Genomic DNA, 21,268 nt, shown 5'->3' on the forward strand with positions numbered 1-21,268 from the left:
GTGGTGTAAGCTAGGATTTCACTTGTCCAGTGATGATGGATCAGATGTGTCACAGCACAGCTGGTCTGTAGATAGACAGATAAATCTGGCCATAAAAAATCCAATTCAGTTAGCTTAGTTTGTTATAGAAAAGAGGTAAACAAGTCCCTGAGTGAGCAATGATAGGATGGGATTGAACTCAAACAGGGGACCCCAGGCAATCCCACTCAATCCTAAGTGCAGACATACCACTGGCCAAGGAGCTGGGTGGTGCAGGGGCCCTGACCAGTCAGTTGTCCAAGGGCAGGAATTTTGACCCCTCTATAAAAGGGGGTGTCAAACAATAAACTGAGCTGTTTGTCACATGATCCTTGGTGAGTCCTGTCGTGTGTCTGTCTCCAACCTACAACCCTAATGTAAATGAGATGGTCCCATGGAAACAGAAATTTTAGGAGCACATGGAGTTGCACATTCATGAAAAGTTCTGCAAGAAGTCAGGCAGAAGCCAGGACATTAAAATGTGTCCCCATGCTACAAGCCCTGCCCACTTGTGAGACTTTGTGGGACTGTGGAGGGGTAGCTGGGATATTCCTCTGTGGAGAGACATTTGTGTGCCCTTGCTAGTGTGTGTTTAGAGAGAATTCATCCTTGGGTGTAACTCTGGTCTACATTGGACATTAAACCGAGTGTGGATGATCATGTTCCATAAATCTTATGGGTTATTTACATGAAATCAAACCTTTTTGTGATGGGGGAAATCTCTGATTGAGTTCAACCCCTGGGTTCATACAGCAACACTGACTGAATCAGGGGAAAACATCCTCCCACAACAGCTCTATCTGTGAGACAGAACGCATTGCAGGTTACAGTCACCACTTCTCTACTCCCCCAGCTCTGGTTCATTCCTTGCTCTCACTGAACCAGAGACAGTCTAAGCCTCCCACAAGACTCTGCAAACCACTGGTACAATGAGACGGAAAGAACGGATTATGAAATGAAAACAGAAGTGCTGAATGTACTCGAGACCCTTTCCACCTCCTCCCCTAAACCACAGGGATTGAAAACACAGACCTGCCTGGCAAAAAAAAAAAAAAAAAAAGAGTGACCCATGCACTCATATCCTGGCAATTTGTGGGATTTGTCATAAGACACCCAGACCAGATTACAACATCCCTGCGTAGACCTAACCTGCATTTCACGGCAGCATCGGAGCACACGTGCAGATCCACTGCAGGCAGCACAAACACACACTGGGGTATGGGCTCGCTCCTCTTCTGACACAGGCACAGGACTAGGTGCTGCTTTAAATGCAGATGAAATGTTAAATCAGAACCTGTACATAACTCCTTTATTGTCACAGAACCTATTGGCTTAACAGGATTACAAACCAGTGATCCACAGTTTCATTAAAGCCCCTTAATCTGGTACAGTTCAGAGGAAAGCTGCTCTCTCATCTCCCAGGATCCATCCTCTCTCCCAAGGGTATATTGGCTCCTCTGAAACAATTTTGTTGATGTTTTCAATCAGAGGGCTCAGCAGTGTCTTCCAGCCTTAATCTCCTTGCACAGCAACATGCTGTCCCCATGGAGGCAAATTCCTGCCCCTGCTGTCCTTCAGGAGCAATTCCATCCCAAGATGACAATTACTAAGACATTTCTAGCTTTTGCTCTAACTTCTTTTGCATCTGTGGGCACATTTTGTTGTGGGCACACATGCCCTTTGTTGCACTATAATACCATGATAGAAGATGATTGCATTAGATTCTTTATAGTTCAATAAATATATCTAAGGAGTTTTCCTTTCAGGAACAGGCTGGAGCAGGAGAAATAGGCTCGTATAGAAGAAACTCTTCCTTATTAGGAAGAATAATAAAAGTATTAAAAAGTGTTGGAGTAGCCACTGGAACTTGGATATCTCCAGTTCCTGAAAGTTCAAGTGCCTCAACTCTATACCCAGAATACAGCACAGTTTAAAGCAAGAATTTATATAATTCAGCAAAAAGCTTCTCCTTTAGAAAGACTTATTCCTAAACATGAGGAAAAAATTGTTTATATGAATAATCATAAAAAGTAAAAGGTCTTCTGAATAGTTTTGAAAATTGAATGGAATTCTAAAAATCCCTTCTTTTCATTCTTGTTGAGAATATGTTAACATTTAAAAGTCACTGTTCGTTCTGGTTTGTCTTTCATAGTGTACTGCATTAATTTTTTGTTCTGAAGATACATACAGAGTTCCAAACATTCCATTCTGATAAGGTAAAAAAGAATTTGTTTCAGTCTTTCAAAATAAGTTCCATTAAAACAGACACACTCCCCTAGCAAGCTTCAGTTTCCTGTGAGGAACATTTCCCCAATAAGCAAACATTCTTTTAAATAAATTTGAAAGAGATTTATCAAGAAATAATTAATCCCAGATTTTAAGATGCTGAAAGTTAGTGGCAATACATGGCAATATTTATTTTGCTGTTTTCCTGAAGACAATCAGCCAATATTGCCTGTTGTTTCTTTGCATTGGCACCAACTGTTCTCATCCTACACTCCTTTTCATCACAAATAACACAGTTATAGCACCATAATCGATAGCTAACAAATTCCTTCAGCACCTATCCCTTCCAGAAGGAAAGAAAACCCCTATGGAAGGTGTTGCATTCCCCATGTGCAGCCCTTTTTACATCACTACTTATGTTTAGACTTGGTTTTGGGCCTTTATAGCACCAAGTGTTGTGGGGTCTTTAATGACCTGACTCATTCCCTGAGCAAATCAATCCAGTCCTGGCTTAGGGTTTTCTTTTTTTCTTTAGTTGGCTGGGGAGGCTTGTGTGTGTGTGTTTAGAAAAAGACAAAACCTCTGCCACAAGTCTGCCCACTCTCTGGCAGAGGTTATCCTACAGCTGTGGGCAGAAAGGAAGCAAATCTCTGCTGCTGCTGTGCTGGAGCCTGGTGCCCTGGCCCTGCAGAAGCTGAGGGAGAAGGTCCCACATTTCCTCACCCAGCTCTGTCTCTGGGACACTTAGCTCACACATGAGCCCTGCTTAAAACTCACTGCACTCTTAAATAGATGTAACTCGGTAGATTATCCCTTGCCCAAGGTGAGGCAAGATTCAGAAAAGGATTGATGGAAGTCATTGCTCCCCAAGTCCTGTTCAGCCCCAGTTTGTGTCTCACAGCCATCCTGTGAGCAGAGGTGTGTCTCACACGTGGTGGGGGTATCCAGCCTCACACTCCTGCCCTGCAAAGCTGGTGCCCAGAAACACAGACAGGGAAAAAGAAACAAGTCTTGCACAGACTGTTGTAGGGGCTGCACTCCTAATGCTGCACAGGAAAAGGAGAAATTCTCTCTCTGAAGGGTGGTATCGGTCTCTGAGGCCAGCAAGACTGCGGGCAGAGAGAAGTGGTCGAGCACAGCCAGGATGTCACTTGAGGACACAAACTGTGAGACACAGACACACAGGAAAATTCAGGCAGTATTTACTGTCCTAAAAACTATTTCAGTATCCCTAAATGCACATTCAGTACCACACTTGCTTAGATAAACATGGGGGCTCACTTTGAAATGAAAAACATCAGTTCACTGCTGAAAATAACAAGAAAAGTGTCCTCAGTTTAAAAAAAAAAGGATTTTTAAAGACAGTTTGCAGAAGGGAGGGAACGAACACCTCGTTTTGCCTAAATTCCTTTTCCCCCTTTGCTAAATAAAAGTCTTCTGAAAGCCACAACAGGTCCTGTAACTTTAAATCTGAGCTGAGATCATAACTTTGGTCCTGACCAAACAGCGTGGGGAGGGCGGGCCTGGCTGCTCATTGAGGACCACCTTAGGCTGCTCCCATCCCTTGGCTAAAGAAAATAATTCTGACTCCACTCAGTTTTCTTTAACTGCTCAGTTATCATCTGAGAAAACCTCCCCTCTTTACATTACAGTAGCTTAAGGAATATTTGGAATACCAAAGTATTTTTTTGCAGTGATTTCTTTTTATCATCGCAATTCTCCACTACCTCTACAAAAAATAATCCAAATTTGGATCCATCTGGTTTCAGGATTGGAAAGCGACTCTCTAAACAGATCAAATATGTTTATAAAAGTTCCATTCTTCATCTTCGTCCTCGGGAGCCTGCCTTTTGTAGCACTTGCTCAAGAAGGTAAGGGGAAAGTTTGGTTACAGTTATTCCCAGTCATTTCCTGTAATTTAACAGTTTCTGTTCTCTCTCATGGGTTACATAGTTACTCTGACCTGTTTGTAAAAATTTATTTGAATTTCTTAAGCTGCAACAGGGCATCTGCTACAGCTGTGATCTGGAAAGAAGCAGCAAAAGTTTTCGAGGGGCTGAGTTTGACTCCATTAGGAAAGAATTTTCTGTGTGTCTGTACGGGAGGGAGAGGGGTAGGGGCAGGCAGGGGAGGCACTCCCTGCACAGCCCTTGGAAATGGCTCCAGTCTCACTGGAACACACACAGCGGGCTCTGCAAGCAATGGTTGACTTTAACTAAATTAGGATATAACTCTGTGAAAGTAACTTGTAAATCTGTTCATTCAGGAGTTTAACTTCTGTGCTTAGAGACATTTCAGACTCTTAGAATTTGAGCCTTATGCAGGGCTTTGCTGAGTCTAACTTAGCCATAAGCAATATATATACAATGAGGGAAAATAAACCAGGGGGAATTATTGCCAAAGACAGATTTGAAAAGTGTTATGTACCAAAAAGATTAATTTCAGAAGTTATGCATTTTGAATTTTATAAGAAAGATACAATATACACTTTTAGGTAAAATAGATATTTAAGTCTTTCTACAGCTAAAGGATTGGAGTCTGATTTGTTAACAGTAAATCAGAATTACCCTGACCAGTACTTGATTCCAGAAATGTCATTTTGAAACTCAGTCTTTCCGAGTAGTATTTGACTCATGTGAATGAATTGGCCAAGAGGCAGCATGGTTTACAGCTGCCATGGAACGTGTTCCAAGTAGCAGCCTAGCAGTTTCATACCAGTGCTCTGAACACAGTAACTGTAAACTCAGCCCACTGCTCTTCAAAAGCACAGATCTACTCATCAGGCTTAGATCTGGGGACCCAAACTGAAAAAATTACCTGATAACAATCAGTGTCATCCTGCTGGAAAGAATGGAGCTATACTGACACACACTGAGTGTGGGTGCTGACTTGAAATGTCTAATGGTGGTCTGTATGTCAGAATGTGAGGCTGAAATTTGGAGTTGTGCTTCGAAATTTCACAGAAAAACTAAAATCAGCAGTTATTAGGCAAGTCACAAAAGTTGTTTTCTAGGCTCACCCAGCCACCTTGTTCTTAAAAAGCATCTATATTAAGTGTACCAAAGTTTAAAGCCATTAGAAATGAGGCAAAACCACCACTACTTTATAGAATTACATTAAGCAATCTAAGATACCTGAATTACAGGTTAAAAGGTCTTTCATCTTCAGGCTTTTGAGAAGTTTTTAAACATATTTTCTCTCAACTCTGAGAGGAGTCCAGCAATGCTCAGGCTGAAACTCTACTAGTCATAAAAAAATATTTCCTGCTTTAAGAATAAGAATATTACCTCTGCTTTATTACCTGTACAGTTTGCATTGAACTCCAGAGCTGGATCAAGAATGCAATTTACAGTATGTAAGGCTTTCTGTGTCTGCTTAGGGTTTGTGACTTTTTCTTCACATGGAGCCAGTAATTTAGGGTAACTTCCAAAGGATACACCAGGAAAATAAACTCCAGATAAAATAAGTCTTGAGTATTTTGTGTCTATCACTGCTGTTTACTGATAATCATCAGCAATTACAAGTTAGAACAGACATGAAATGACAATTCTACCTTCAGCAATCTCTGCTGGCTGACAGGGAGATGGGGGAGGTTTGACTTGTACAGTGCTTGGTGGAGTGGCTTTATCCAGATACGTGAACCTCTGGGGAGCACAGTGTGGCCTGAGGGTTTTAGAGGAAAAAGGTCTCCATCTGACACCTCTTAACCTAGAAAAGGCCATCAATAAACATGCAGCTACCCTTTTCTTATAGTTTGGGCACTCCAAGTTATGGACTGAGACCAAACGGAGAAAAGCAGCTTTGTTTCCAGCAGGAAGCATATTTCCAATTTCCAAAATTATTATTATTATTAATATTATTACTATTATTAATAATATTAATTACCATTATCATATTAGCAGCTACATTTTGGCCCTGCTGATCTCGTTCAGCATGTCAAAACTCAGGCAAACCTTCACACACAGAATCAGATCAAAGGAGCTGAGATGGAAGCTGGCCTCAACAAGCATCCAAACCAGTGCTTTGCAGAGGCAACACATTTCCTGATTCCAAACCTTTCCCATGGTGCTGTATCATTGCAGGGAAGGAGAGCTCTGTTGGCTGTCACATAACATGAACAAAATTTAACATGATTGTTTAACAAGATACCACATGTCACTTGGGCTGTATCAACTGTCCATGTGCCTGATCTTACCTAGAGGCAAATATTAGATTATATTTCCTTATGCAAGGCAGGTTTATACTAGGTCATGTTACGTTTGGTTTGGACTGAAAGTAAGAACATGGACAGGATAATTCAGATAAAAAGTGTTTCTATCATAAGAAAGGACATTGAAGTTTACAGTCAGCTATGAAAGACTAAAAAGTTTTCTGTTTTTCAAAATCATAACAAAGAGAATTGAAAAAAACACAAGAAAAGATTGTTTCAAAAGAGTCCTGATTTACCCAAACTCTGTCACTATTTCAGTGGCAAAACTAAACAATGAAATCAGGCAGCTCTAAAGCCTTTTGAAAATCAAACTCTGTAACTGCTGGTGGTAAACAAAATGTAAAAGCAAATGGAACAGCCACATTTGACTCAAAAGAGACCCAGATTTCTACTAAATAAGCACTGCACAACCTTTCATCCTGCATGAAGAATAATGAGTACTCTTACACAGGTCCCATATGTGCTTCTTCACTACATGTCCAATACCCAAAATGATTATCACAGAAAGGAGAAAATCATCCTGCTGAATCTCAGTTAGTAGGTATGCAAGTTAGTGTACCTGAATTTTTCAGTATATTTGTGGAAGACAGCAGAGAACAAATAAAATTAGATTTCTCCTCAGCTGGGCAAGCAGAGAGGTTTGCACATCTGTATTCCAACAGTTAGTTTTTGAATCTGTACCTTCACAAAGAAAAGAGTCATATTTAAGGGCTTACAAGTAGACCTTTCATTAACTCAGGCTGCACACTAAAACTGGAAACAGAGAGGCCAGATTCTCAGCTCCTGCAATTCAGCAGTTTCTACTGAATCTGTGCATTTACCTCAGATCAAGGACTTGTAAATCATCTGCAAAAAAAAAAAAAAAAAAAAAAAAGAAAAAAAAGAAAAAAGAAAAAAAGCCAGCAAAAAAAACCCCAAAGCAGCAAAGAACCTGGAGAGCATTTAGGTAGATAATGAGGCAGTGCAGGAAGGTTTTCAGGCTGTGAGGCTCCAGCAGGACCCTGTGGTGTTTCTCCATGTGTCACTTGAGGTGAGCCACACAAGGACCACAGAAATGCCCACTGCTGCTGGTGGCCCAGCTCGGGCACAGGGGCTGGCTCAGTGGCACGTTTATTTTGTTGGGTTGTTTGCTTTTTGTCTGGATGTGGTCAGGGACTGCAGGATGAACCCAAATGCTGCCAGATCCTGCCACTCGCGGCCTCCCAGATCCTCTCAAAGGGCCCCTCTGATCTGTGTGTGTGCAGACCATCCCCTCCATGGGGATTAATCCCACAGCAAAGCTCAGAGCTCTGCAGTGAACAATTTGTTACACAGAGTTTCAGAAAAAGATGTGGGATTGGGAGTATAGGTATGCTGGGATGTGCTAAAGAGAAACAAATGAGGAAAAATAAGAGACAAATGCACTATTGATTTCCAGCTCTCCATCTCAGAAGCTTGGCCAAAAACTCTCAAAGGACATAGAAGCTGATGCTGAGCACATTCTCATGTTGCTTTATGACTTCCTCATGTTTTTTCCATCCTTGTACTTATTGATTACAAACACTACAACATCCAGCACAGACTGCATCAGAATAATCCTCAGTGAGGGCACAATTCAGCTGTTACACCAGCACCATTTTCAGGCAAGCATGTACTCTGTCAGGAGAGCTTGAGACACTACTAAGTCTGTAAGGGGGACACACTTAACTCCAAACCCATATTAAATGTTTTTATGACTGTGAAACCCATCCAAGCATTAGCCTATTGTTAGTGGAGTATAAAAGTCAGACTAAACACATTTGCAGAGAACTTGCCTGCTGCATGGCAATATAAAGTAGGTAGTCAAAAATCACTGTGTGAACAGAATTAACACCTAAGAGTTTCCAGTTCACTGTCTGGCATGAATATTTCAAACAAATGAGTTGAGGAACCTGCAAAGCATTCTGCTTGCAGATACAAAGGGTTAGTAATCTACAGCAAGGCAGCTGTGAAAGGGCACACGGCTGTAGCCTCAGAGTCCACGGAAGGAAGTCATTTAGGGAAAAGATTCGTTTATTACTGTATTAGAGGTAATTTCTTAATTCCTTTCATTTGCATTTACATATCCCACTATTTGTGCACAGATGTCTGCTTTGTGCTGCACATCTGCCCAGTTTGCTGATGCCTTTCAACAAGTTTTGTATTTTTTCTTTGTCTTTGCTGCAATTCTTCTTCCTAGTCAGCCACGCAGCGAAAGACTGAAAGTTCTGTGGTTCTGCCACTTTACAGCAAGATACAAGAGACATTTACACCTTGATCACAAATCCAACTTTGTTGTTCCATCCCTCACTGCTCAGAGGAAACAATTAGACTGTTATAAAACTGCAAACAGGGAAACAGGGTCACAGGGCAACAAATCTTGATAAGAAAGTAATTTTATCCCATATTCATGGGATAACAAGTCTGAGGTTAGCGTACTTAGTAGACAAGAAAGCAGATGTTGACACAGCAACGTTATTAAAAGCATAAATTTGGAATACTCATCTCTAGCTCTGCAAGGAATATTTTAAAGGAATATCCTGTAATGGAGTTTGTCATTTCCTTCCTAATGCCCACAGCTCTGTGGCTGATTTCACTGTATATAAGACAAAGCTTAGGAAGTTTGCATCTTTTCCTCTCCTGGCTTTGTTTCGTGGCTCTGGTTGGGGGTCAATGCACACACCAAGCACTTGAAGAGCAGTTGCTTTTCTGTATCTGCCCAGTTAAAGTACATTTTGGTTTGCTTTTCTGTCAGTAGAATATTGTAACATTCAGAAGACATGTGAATTACTTGAGGAGCAGCCGAGTGGCTCTTTGCCACTTTGGCACTGTCAATTTAAACTCTGGCTTTGTTCCTCTGGCTAAGCCAGCCCCAGCAATAAAACCCATCTGTAGCAGGGTGTGGTGACCAAAGGAAATGTTTCTGACAGTTCAGCAAAGCATTGTCATCACAAGCTACATGGAATACCTGACCAAAGTCAGTCATATTCTAAATAAAATAAATTCTAAATCCTTTCTTGTACTTCATGACCATTTTCCCAACTGGCAGATACTTTCCCAAGTTTTGGTATTCTGTCATTCAACTTCCTTCATTATATATAGCAAAGCTGTCAGTCTTTGTCTAAGGAAACTGCAGAAAGCACTTCAGGATTTGCACAGTACATACTTTCTCCTGAACAGTCTAGACACTTAAATACGTGCCAGGGGATTTTTAATGACATGACAGATTACTCCAGCTTCAAGAAAGAATTAACAGAGAAAGAAAATGCCAATGTTGTGGCACCAAACAGGCCAAGGACACAGAGCTCTCCAGATACTGCAGATATGAATTTACAGGAGCCCCAGGCACAAATGAGAATTTCAGTTCTCATTAACAAATTTCCCTACTTTTCTGAAGTCTGAAAATTGTAACTGTCCAAAAATTCAAGATGCAAAATTCAAACCCCAGAATCCACTATATTATATTCTTCAAACCTTTGCCTTTTCAAAGTACAAAAAATTTTGTGGCTTGGATTTCACAACCAAAGAGACACCTGTGTACTTAAAAAAAATTCCAAAAGTATAAAAATAATGAAAAACTATTCTCATACAAAATTAAGCTAATGTTGTAGGTTTTGGACATGACTCCGGAATACACTTAAATTGAGGATGAAGCCAAATCACAGACAAAACTGCTTTTGAAAATTACAGAGCTGCTGTATTTAAAAGGCAGATCCCTTGTAAATCATGAATTTTTGTTAAATCTCTACCACCATGAATAGAAGTTGTCGCTGAACTACAACAGAACCAATTCCAATGATGAGATACTGACTAAGACTCCGTTTGCTCACAATCAAATTAAGGTCTCTAAGTGAAGAATACTTCTGCAGAAAGGGAATTCCTGTATCAGGACATAAATGCTGAATAAAATGCAGTCAAAACAGGATGGCCAACACACACATCCATACACAGTCTTTCAAACAACACCACTTGGTCTGTAACAATTCCGGAAGCAGATACTGAAAACCATCAGTCAGCTGCAGATGTTTGCTCTGTTACATCTCCAGCAGAAAAGTGATATGACCCAAGCGACCCATCCTGCTAAACTCTCTGCTAGCTAATATTTTAGCTGTTATAAATAACTGAAGCTGGGTTTGGTTTTTTTTTTTGTTTTGTTTGGTTTTTTTTCTTTTTTTTTTTTTTTCTTTTTTTTTTTTTTTCATGTAGAAGCAGAGGGCACTGAGCAAAGGATTATTGCAGTTCTTGCTAGAGGGAATCCTTTAAGGTTTGCCATTTTTATCTCCTGGTCTCTTATCACAAATGGAAACATTCTATTTTGAGGGCTTACTATTTCAAGGACTAAGCTAAAATACAGGCTTACAACTGCCTTTACCCACTAGTGTTTGGGTTTGTTTGGGTTTATTTAGGTTTATGCAAGGAAAGAAGCAAGATCCTACAACATTTTTCATCTTCAGATGTATCTTTGTTGGTTTTGGAGATACCTGAAAGAAATGCTAATGTACAACAGTTTTACAACTCCCTCTCCTTTCCAACACAACCACTGTGCTTTGAAAGCAACTCTGAGAGGTTTCTCTAGTAAATTGTCACTCCACGCATGGAAATAGTGAGCTCAGCTTCCCCTAAGTGGGTCATGGGATGCTTAAGCATGGGAGGTTTTCAAAGTAGTATTAAACTTTTAAAGACATCAGATTTTGTCCTGGTGTGAGAAGCTGCACCCTGAGAGCAGCTGGGACTTTGAACTGAAAGGCTCCCAGCTGGAACTTTGGCAGAAAGGGATGCAATGATTAATTCACATCTGCAGCAACATATAGCTGCAAACAGAGGAGGCTCCTTGGAGACAGCCCCAGCACTGTGAGGCAATGTTTTTATTTACAACCTCCTCTAAGATAATATTAAGAACACATGCAGAAGCACCGCTCAACCCTGACTCTTGCTGCATTTGGCCCACATCAGATGAAACCAAGAAATGACACAAGCACACACCCCTTCAATCCCATTCACATCCCCTTTGATGTCAGTGGTGCTGAGCCTTGTACTGGGTACAGTGAAAGAAGCTTAAAGTCCAGTAGTGTCTCCCAATTCCATTTCAGTATTTAACTTCATTATGACTTTCTCTGACAAAGAGCTGTCTAGTAGCCAGTGTTGCTTCCTACAAATGCAGAACACAGAATGAATTGCCTCCCACTCTTTCTGTGGGTAATAGTTTGGTAGTGTCCAACCACCAGCCAGCCCCCTCCACTGTCAGTCTAAAATGAACCTGGAAATAGAGTCCAGGGATTATTCTGCATCAGATACAGAACCTCAGCTTGAACAAGGCTGGGACAAGACCTCCAGACTGACAGAAACCAGACCAGATCAGTCTGAGCCTTGGGCAGTTCATAGGGAAGCCACATTCCAGTTTCCCTTTGCAATTAAGGAAAGGCAGCACTACCAAGGATGACCCAAATCTCAGGTGAGCTGAATTATCTTCTAGAGGTATTTATTTTTCCCTACAGACTATAAAAGAAGATAAGGGCAAGTAGACACTTTATTTAGGTGCCTTTATTAAGAACCTAAAATTAGGCAAGATTAATCTGGGCCACCTCCTTTTGTCAATCACAGCACTGAGAGGGCAAAGGCACTGAAATAGGTTTTCTACATGCCACCCATGGCCACGAATCTGCAACAAGCATCACACAAAGAAAAATTCTTTTATGTTTCATTGTGACATTCACTAATTTTCTACACCTTTGCTGTGTGACATGCTTTCCTTTCCTGCCTTCAGCATCAGGCAATTTTCAGGGCTGAATGCTACTGCCATGCCAGGAGTATAAGCAGCTTCTCCCAATAAGCTGCTTGTTGTTAACATACAAAAATTATTTCACCTTCTACTGGGGGATTTTCCTCTAGTAATTGTTTTTTTCCATCTGTGCTTATTTTCAACTAGTGAATAAAGGATGTTTCTTCAGTTCTGACTAGGATTACAAGGTAAACTGATGCATACACATTTGTGCTGCTGAGTTCTATTGCTATTTCTTTGTTCACACTTTACATAGCCATGATTGTACATCACAGTATTGTATTTTAAAGATATTGTTTAAGAAGCAAAAAATAGGGATTATAAAATAGTGCTGTACCTTAAATTGCACTGACACTTAGAGAGTATCTAAATGTACAACAAAAAATCAGCTCCTTTTACGCTACTTCAACAATACCTGGGGTATTTCAATCAAAAATGACCAAACCATTATTTTCACCATCTAATCTGGAACTCTGATTTGCCCTGTTTTAGTTTTCCCATGGATTATAAAGTGATTGCTGGAAGACTGACTGGCTTAACTAGCCACTATATTTGGCCTCATGTTGGCATAACATGAATGTAGTTTTTTCATCTACTACAGCCTAAAGTACTACCTGCACACCATTTTGGCTCCTAAATAGAAACTGTATCTGTATTCAGGCTTATAAGGACACAGAAATATAAAATTCTATTTAGTTCAGTAACATGGAATTAGAAATCTCAGTTTACTTCAGTGTTTGGTCTCTTAGTAATAGGACAAAGCTCTCAGTCTTATATTGGTTGAGATGGATAAAAATTTTCTAGTTTGGTTCAGAAAACGGTTCTGGAAGCCAAGGAAAAATATTTGCAAGTTTCCAGTAGAATTCAAATGAGAGTTTTGAGCAAAACCAGGGTTATTTTTCTCAATGGGAAATCATTCATCTTCTGCTTGAAAAATTTTCTCTAAGCTGCCAGTACATTATTTTTTTACCAATTTTAAAATTAAATATTGGCTTTTTTTATTTGAAATAATGTGTTTATATTAAAAGGGGCAGGTAAAAATTATCAAAATTTAAATGGAACTCACAATAAAAGAAAAACTATTTCTGAGTGATATCTGCACAGCTGATCCAAAGAGATTCTACCTTTTTTATTCATTTTTGGCTGCTATCAAGCAAAATGCCCATCCTTTCTAATTTCAGTTACAGAATAAAGCTATTTACTTGCCTCCATATAATTTATAAAACAAGTAGAGTGCATTTAGGAGTAGTAAAGTTTTCTATAAAAAGTATTTGGAATGAATCTAACAATTCAGAAATTGTCCAACTTCATATGCAGAGGAGATGAGAATGTTTTTAGATCACTAAATAAAAAGTGTCATTAGTAGAAACAGTGTTACAATTCAATAAACCAAAGAGGTTGTGACTATTTCTCATACCTTAAATATTCAAATGGTACAGTAATTTTTATTTTTTAAAAGAACTGTCAAGAGCTGTCCTTCTGATCTGGTTGCTTTGATAAGTAGAAGTAAGATGCAAAATTTGAGTCCAGGAAAGAAGTTTTCAGTGCTTTTTTTTTTTTTGCCTCAAGTGCTTGCTCAGGACATCTACTATTAGCTCTTTGCTTAAGTTTCAGCACTGGTATCTGGAATTAGCAGGACCTTTATGCCCCAGGCAGCAGCAGGACAAGCAGCCTCACCTGGCTTTGTAATCACCAGGAATTACAAACTCCCAGGAGCTCTCACTCCACGTTAACATCACACTCTGCCTGTCACAGGTTTATGAATCAGCATGAAATTGAATTAAATGATGATTAGGTTTTCAGCACATTCTTGGTACTGCCAGTTATCTCCACACTGCCATATCTTTCCTGTTCTACCTTATTCCAGCTCATCACCCTACTGATGAATTCTGGCTGTATTTATAAATTAACAGCTATGTGTGGGCCAAAATCTAAATATCCATTTTATCAAAGAGCACAGATGAGCTAGGGGTCTAGAATAAATAAATTAAAACAACAACACCCAAAAAACCCAAAAAACCAAGCCTTACATTGTTATCTAAAAATTCAAATTATGGCAACTAAGGTTTGCAACTCCAGGAAAGCCTCAGGGCTGATTTGTGTAGGAATATTTCCAAACTATAGCTGCACCCAGAAGCATTGATGGTAGCTCTAAAAAGAAATATTGCAGCTGGGGCTGAGCAGAAAGATGGGAGAAAGCTTTTATTATTTTAGAAAATGGCAGATGCTTGAAGGAATCTATCCCAATACATAAGCTAATGCTTAGCTTGAAATCTGGAATCATCCACTTGGGAGAAACTTTTCTTAATAAAAAGGGAAATAATTTCTTGGACAAAATGTTAATAACCAGTATGTTTCAAGGTTGTACCAGAGTTAAGTGATGGGTACTTCAGCTTTTTGTCCTACTGCTTTGGACAAGAGTATAACAGAATTCAAGCTTATTCCAAATAATTTCCCATTCCCATGTGGGCAAGGGCAGGGAGACAGAACATCACACAGAGGTCATGTTTGAAAAAGTTTATGTGTCAGAGGAGCCAGAACATGTGACTACCAAGTAAAATCCTGACTAATTTTCTAAAATTTTATTCAGCAAGCTCAGTTCTAGAAGGAGAAGAAAGTGCAACAATTGATTTCAGAGACAGAAATGACACAGAATTTGAAGAATTACCAACAATTGTGAGTATATACTGCTAAATAAAAGATCCTTTATGCCATCTTCTTATTCACTGCCACTTCCCACCTCTTCCAATTCAGTATCTCCCAGTTTCAGTGAAACTAAACTCAAAAACTACTTCACAAAAAAAAAAAAAAAACAAAAAAACAAAACCCAAAAAACCAAACAAACAAAAAAACCCAAACCAAACAAACAAAATAAAAACCACTGAAAAAAGGCAGGTCTGCAAAATTCTGCAGCCTTCTACACCTTTTGCAGTCCTACCAAGAGATCTGATGTAGAAATCCTCTAGCTGGGAAGACAAATCAGCTTATCTTGGTTTGTTTGGTCACTCTATGCATGTCAAACATGAGAGGTGACAGCTAAAAAAGCATCCACACCTGACAGACCAAGAAATTTAAGTGTTACTTTATACATATAGACAGAATGTACTGAGGTTTTTTTCTCCTCTTTCCCCCCCCAATTCTTGTCATTTCCCACAAGACTACACAATGTAACAAATCTCTTGCAGTTTGGAGACCTGAAGACCACAGAAAGTACCTTTGTCCTGGATGGAGAAAGTGAAAATGCTACTGCCTATGAAGTTAACACAGAAAGGATTGATGGTAAGAATCCCTTTCATTTCTATTTTTACATATCAAAGTTATACCGCCATCTACTAAACAATAGCTGGAAATCTCAAATACTCTCTCAAACTTCATTTGCTCACTTTCTATCAAAAGAACAAGTTCAAACCATTGTGACAAAGACAAGAAAAGTTTTCCTTGGATATAGCCTTTCAAATTGGAAGGCAACACTCTGTACAGAGCAGAGGGAGTAATTATTGTCTTTCTGGATTTACAGGTGGGGAGCGGAGTGGGGAACCAGAGACAACTGATGAAGGTATTAAAGAGAAGATTTGCTTATAAAGATAAGGGAGAAACAACTGCCAGGCAATTCTCCTTCCAGCAGCCCTTCCTGTGCCCATGCCATTCAGTACAAGTTCCAGGGGAGGCACAGCCTGCTCCCTGAGCTGCTTTTCTGCTTCACCTGATCATTGTCTCCATATCCACATCCATTTGGAGCCCTTCAGCCCACAGGCATGCTTGCAGGCTGCTGAACATCCAAACCTACTTTAGAATTCACAAGACAGTAAGAAATTTCCCCAAGGAGTGAGATGCAGCAGAACAGCACCAGGTCTATCAGTAGCCTCTTATCAATGGTCTCCATGAGACACACACTAACATTCCCAATTTCTTCTTTCAGGTGGTCTGGGAACAATTGCACTGCTTGGAATAATTATTGGAATCATTGTTGCAGTTGGAATCCTCGCAGGAATAATAATTGCAGTTGTAAGGAAGATGTCAGGCAGGTACTCGTAAGTAAATTGCTCATCAGGCTTTTTCTTCAAGCACCTTCCTCTGAGCAGGGTCACAGGAATCACTTGGGAAATTTCTGAGGTTTCTATTTTGACAAAACCAACCCATTTTCCTGTTATACAGTGCCTGAGACAGACTCAGCAAAGCTGCCAATGTGGTATGGTGTCTGCATGCTCTCGTGTGCTCCAGGAGAACTTCCCACACAGTGTGCACATGCTGTGGTAATGTCAGGTGCTTGGGGCTGGGATTCCTCTGGGGAGCAGAGTAATTCACTAGGAAGTATGACAGGACTAAGTTCCAGAAGCAGTGGATAGCATGTGAACACTGGGGAGCAATCTCTACCTTATTTTTGGTGACACACAAATCTAAAGAGTTTTACAAACTCTGAAGGAGTAAGAAAACCCCAGGAAATTGAACAGATACTGTGCACCAGGAGAAAGCCAAATAGGAACTAGGAAGAGAAATAAAGAGGTGATAGGAAAGACAAAGAGAAGGAGAAAAAAAGATCATGTAACTTACATTTGGGTAATGATGAACATAAAAATATCTGCTTTTTGTTTTCCAGGCCCTAAACACAGTTGAAACAAGTAACCATGCCATTCCATGCTGGAAAACACAAGTGCTTCTTATTTCATACAAACTAAAGACTATTCTTGTATTTGTGTGAGAAGATGATCCATGGAAAATATAGTCAAACAATTTCAGATCTATGGGGATACCACACAACTCTAAGGACCACCCTCACACCCCTCCTTGCACAGAGCATGGAACATTTCATAGGATTTTTTACTAACCAGAATTTTACTAGAAGAAAAAGATTTTGCAGTTAAAAAACAAAAAACAAAAAAAAAACCCCAAAAACCCCAAAAAAACCTGGAGCAAAGAGATGTACATCTGAAATGTGATTTGCAGGTATTATATGCTTGGGTTTTAAATGCTACCAAAGATTATTTCACATTACATTAATTGCTTTTAAAACAGCAACAAAAAAAAAAAGTGGTTTTAGCTGGTTAAGTGCTCCTGGCATGTTTATCTACCACATGATGTATCAAAAAGGAGAAATTAGCTTCAGTGAGAACCAGTTATTTACAAATTAGGAAAATACTGGATATTGGAAGCTAAAATCTTTCCACTGCTGATACAAATTTTCTGCTCTTGATATTTATGTTATTTTGTGGCAAAATATGGTAGGTCTGGCTGGAACTGATCTGCCAACTGAAAGCTTGCTCGTCTGACTACGGCATCAGGAATTTCCTGCCTTCTCTTGCTGCAGAGACATGCAGGAATTGAAATACACATCCTGAATTAAGGGGTGCTTGGAAAATACCCAGTTTTGATGGGTCACTTTAGAGCTGACGTGTAGAAGCTTTTGAATTAGTGCACACCGTGTTTCTCCTTTGTGCCTGTCCCATTTTCTAACTGTACACTTGATTTGTTTGCCAACATGTGCAACACCAGGTCAGAATGTGTCACTGAGGTGTGATGCAGCTTTGGAGTCTGCAGCTTTTCTGGGGCATTTTTAGAGCAGCACAGCCTGAATGTACAGAGCTCAGAGCAAAGGCTTTGCATGTCAAGTGACTGCAGTTTGCATCAGGTTTCCTAAATGCTATGACACTTCAGTGTTTGGTGTAAAAATCATGTTAATCAATATCATCATCCATTGCTAAATTTGTCAGCTTATCTGCATTTGCTTTTCTGTTTCTTTCATGTGCCTTGAACTATCATATTGATACAAGCTTTGGAAATAAAAATCATAATATAAACGGTATTGTTTTACAATAATTGTTCTTGTTTTCTTTAAAAAAAAAAAAAAAAAAACAAAAAAAAAAAAAACCCAAAAAAACCAGTAAAATGTCTTACACTTCCTTGAATTTTCCTGACTTATTTTGCTACTTGTCTTATCAATGTAATGTCTACAACCAACTCATTTGACACTGATAAATGAAATGATAATTGAAAACTAAACATATGAGAGAAAACTAATTCAGAAGTCTTTAGTTAGTTCTGGAGCTGATGTGATGAGACCATCAGTCTGTGACCAAGGAGTAAGCTTAATAGTTATCTTTATGTAAATTCATATGAAAGCAGGAAAATTACAGTTTTTTCTTCTTGCAGCAAAAGAATATTAATTCTGTTAGCCTGAGTTTAACAATTTCTTATCTGTACTGGGAAATACCCCATAAGGTGCTCTGATGCCTGCTCAAATGCATGGCATATGGAATTATGAATTATTCACCCACTGAAGGGAATAGCACAGATGTCACCAGTTTGTTCTGCATCAGCTCACTCACTGCTAATTTGCAAATATCAAAATGAGGAAACCTCTCTTATGCCACCAATAGCCTGTAGTAACAAGTAACAAGCCTCCCAATTGAAAGATGTATAGCAGAGAACCTTTCTGGTTTTCTGAGCTTCTGAGTTTCCCTGGATCATGGAGAGAACCGTTGACCAGGCAGCATTCTGTTCAAGGACAATGTGCTTTGTTCCTGCTCCACAAGTAATTTTAACTTCATATTACAACTACTTAATTATTCTGGTCTTAACTGTGCCTTTAGAGCCCGCCCCCTTGTCTAAGGCAAGTTTTTAAAATCTTAGGTAAAAAATCAACCCTTGACCAAATGGCCCAGGCTCCACTGAAACATTTAGGGGGCTTCCAGCACTGGAGACTCACTACTAAATATTGTGCTGTATTAAATCTGACCAACAAAAACATGAAGACAATTTCCTTCTGATTCTGAGTCCAGGATACTTTTTTATGGCTAAAGAAAGCAAGGACTCCAAAGAACCAGAAGATATCTCTTACTTTGAAAATCCAACACTGCTGCTGCACTGATACATTCAATATTCTGATGATTCATACACCTCGCTGCCTAGAAATCTCAAGTGCAGAACATTCCAGTCAGCTTCAAACAAACCTCAAGAAACAATGGAAAATTCATTAAAACCTTGCACATTTGTTACGTGTGTTACTGAATCCTTAATTTAATTAATCTGTAATTTCATGATACAAACATTTTGGAAATGCAGACTAAAGATGCACACAGAGGTTTGTATTTCACATGAATCTACTGCAGCATTCTGTGACTGAGCTGTCACATTATCCAACTTCCCATTACTAGTTCAGGAGCTCAAAGGTGGGCTGAACACAAGCTATGTGGGTTTTTGGCAGAATTTCTGTGGAAGATGGGACCTTTTCTGCTTTGTGAGAAGTCAAACAGCACATTGTCCCAGGACAAATCTTTCTGTGAGCTGAAATGAGTGATTGGTAGGACCAAGGCCAAGGTCAGGAGACTTCCTATGCATGAGAACACACGAGGAAACAACAGCTCCATACTTTCACCAGCTGGCCAAGCTTGACTTTTATTCACAGTGAATAACACTCAATAAATCAACACTTGCTTTTAACTTAAAGTCCTCACTCCTGATCATATTAATTCCTTTAGAGTTAGTAACAATAATGTTCCCTTTTGCAGCTTGGCTTGGAGTCATGAATGTGGCTCCCCCGAACAGACAAGCAGGCACCAGGCTTCCTGTGAGAATGCCAGATGTCACTAAAAAATATCATAAACATAGTTGTCCCCTTGCATTTGTGTCTGTGGGGAAGATACACAGCAGTAGTAACTATGAAAGCAGTGACTTGATACATCAATATTTATAACAGTTCTGGACATCAATTCAGCAATTCTTACAAGAGTTCTTTTAAGGCGTGTTTTTCCTGTAAGAACAGAAAATGTCAGAAGAATTGATTCAATAAAACCAGCACTAAAAAAGTGTGCACCAGAAGAATTATGGAGATTGACTTACTCCTATAAATTAGTGTTCATTTATAATTAAATACCAATTAAAACATGCACAAATTGCTTATTATTTTAGGAGCACTGCATTATGCTGTTGCAATTATCTTGACCACATCTGATTTTATTAATGGCTAAGGACACTCTGCACATTAAGACCTCTGTAAAGAGTTCAGACTCAAAAGCACAGACGCATTGTTCACAGGCGGATGGCAAGGACTGCCAGATGAAGTGACTTGCCAAAGGTTATAACACAGGTAAGAGAAAAGCCACCAACCCAGGAAACTCTAAACATTAAAACATTCATCCTGTCACAGCTTCATATTAGTTCCAATGAAGAGAAGTTCCATTACATTTTACGGTAACACCATCCTTAATATTGTTTTCTATAAGACAGGAATAAAGGATACAGAGCAAAAAAGCACCTTACTGAATCAAGACCACTCAGGTCAGAAGTGTGTTTGGGTTCCTTTTGATAAGGAACAATCTAAAATTAATTTCTCTGGCATCAGCTGAAGTTCTGCAGTGTTGATGCTGCTGAACCACTCTAAAGCTGAAGACACTGTTACACCTATTTGGACTCACCTACTTCACCAGCTGAAACATCATGTTGCTGACCCATCCTTCTGCAGACAGCTTTTTTAAGCTAAAGGATTAATCATATTGAAATCCCCAGCATTTATTTTTTGTTTGACAACTCCTGATGGATGCAGAAGGTAATAGGGGATCTGTAACTTGACACCAGGTGCCATAATGAGAAGGCTGAATTAATGCTCTGTACACTTTCACAGCTGCAGCACGGAGGTATTTATGGATAAATAAACCAAGCATCACACTGGCCATGTGTCTTTGTCCAGGCCTTGTGGATTTAGGCATCAGCCCAAACCCACAGCTCCCCCTGCTCTGCAACAAACAGTTGGGCTGCAACACAAAGATCCCCATTCAATCATGGAGCTTGTTCAGCTCTTCCAGGCTTGAGAAGTCAGATTTTCAGACTCTGGGAAATGCTTAACTGGCAAATGTCTTAGCAGGCAAAGGAGTGCTGCCCATTCCATGCATTTTCAAAGATGTGCTCTGTCTCCAGAAGGCAGTTGGCAAGGATGAGTGATTATTGAGAGTTCAGAACCAAAACCAAAGAGTGACATGCACAAAAAAAGGAGGAAAATGGAAGAAGAGAAAGTAGAGAACTGCAACACTTTGTTTTCATTAACA

General features: G+C 39.6%; 1 protein-coding gene across 3 annotated transcripts; it reads left to right on the plus strand.

Moving 5' to 3' along the window:
- The first annotated feature begins 3,787 nt into the window (after positions 1-3,787).
- Positions 3,788-18,028, plus strand: PDPN (podoplanin). Of its 3 annotated transcripts, none has more exons than XM_053997542.1 (6): positions 3,788-4,115; positions 14,821-14,906; positions 15,416-15,509; positions 15,748-15,786; positions 16,150-16,261; positions 16,828-18,028. In XM_053997542.1, exons 1-6 carry the CDS (start codon positions 4,046-4,048, stop codon positions 16,832-16,834), a joined length of 408 nt encoding a protein of 135 aa, XP_053853517.1. In that variant the 5' UTR covers positions 3,788-4,045; the 3' UTR covers positions 16,835-18,028. The 3 variants fall into 3 exon arrangements, with proteins under 3 accessions (XP_053853517.1, XP_053853519.1, XP_053853518.1); XM_053997544.1 differs by having other exon boundaries at positions 16,150-16,255; XM_053997543.1 differs by having other exon boundaries at positions 16,150-16,251.
- Positions 18,029-21,268: the final 3,240 nt, after the last annotated feature.

The sequence above is a fragment of the Vidua macroura genome, chromosome 23, assembly GCF_024509145.1.
Source record: "Vidua macroura isolate BioBank_ID:100142 chromosome 23, ASM2450914v1, whole genome shotgun sequence".
NCBI classification, from domain to species: domain Eukaryota; kingdom Metazoa; phylum Chordata; class Aves; order Passeriformes; family Viduidae; genus Vidua; species Vidua macroura.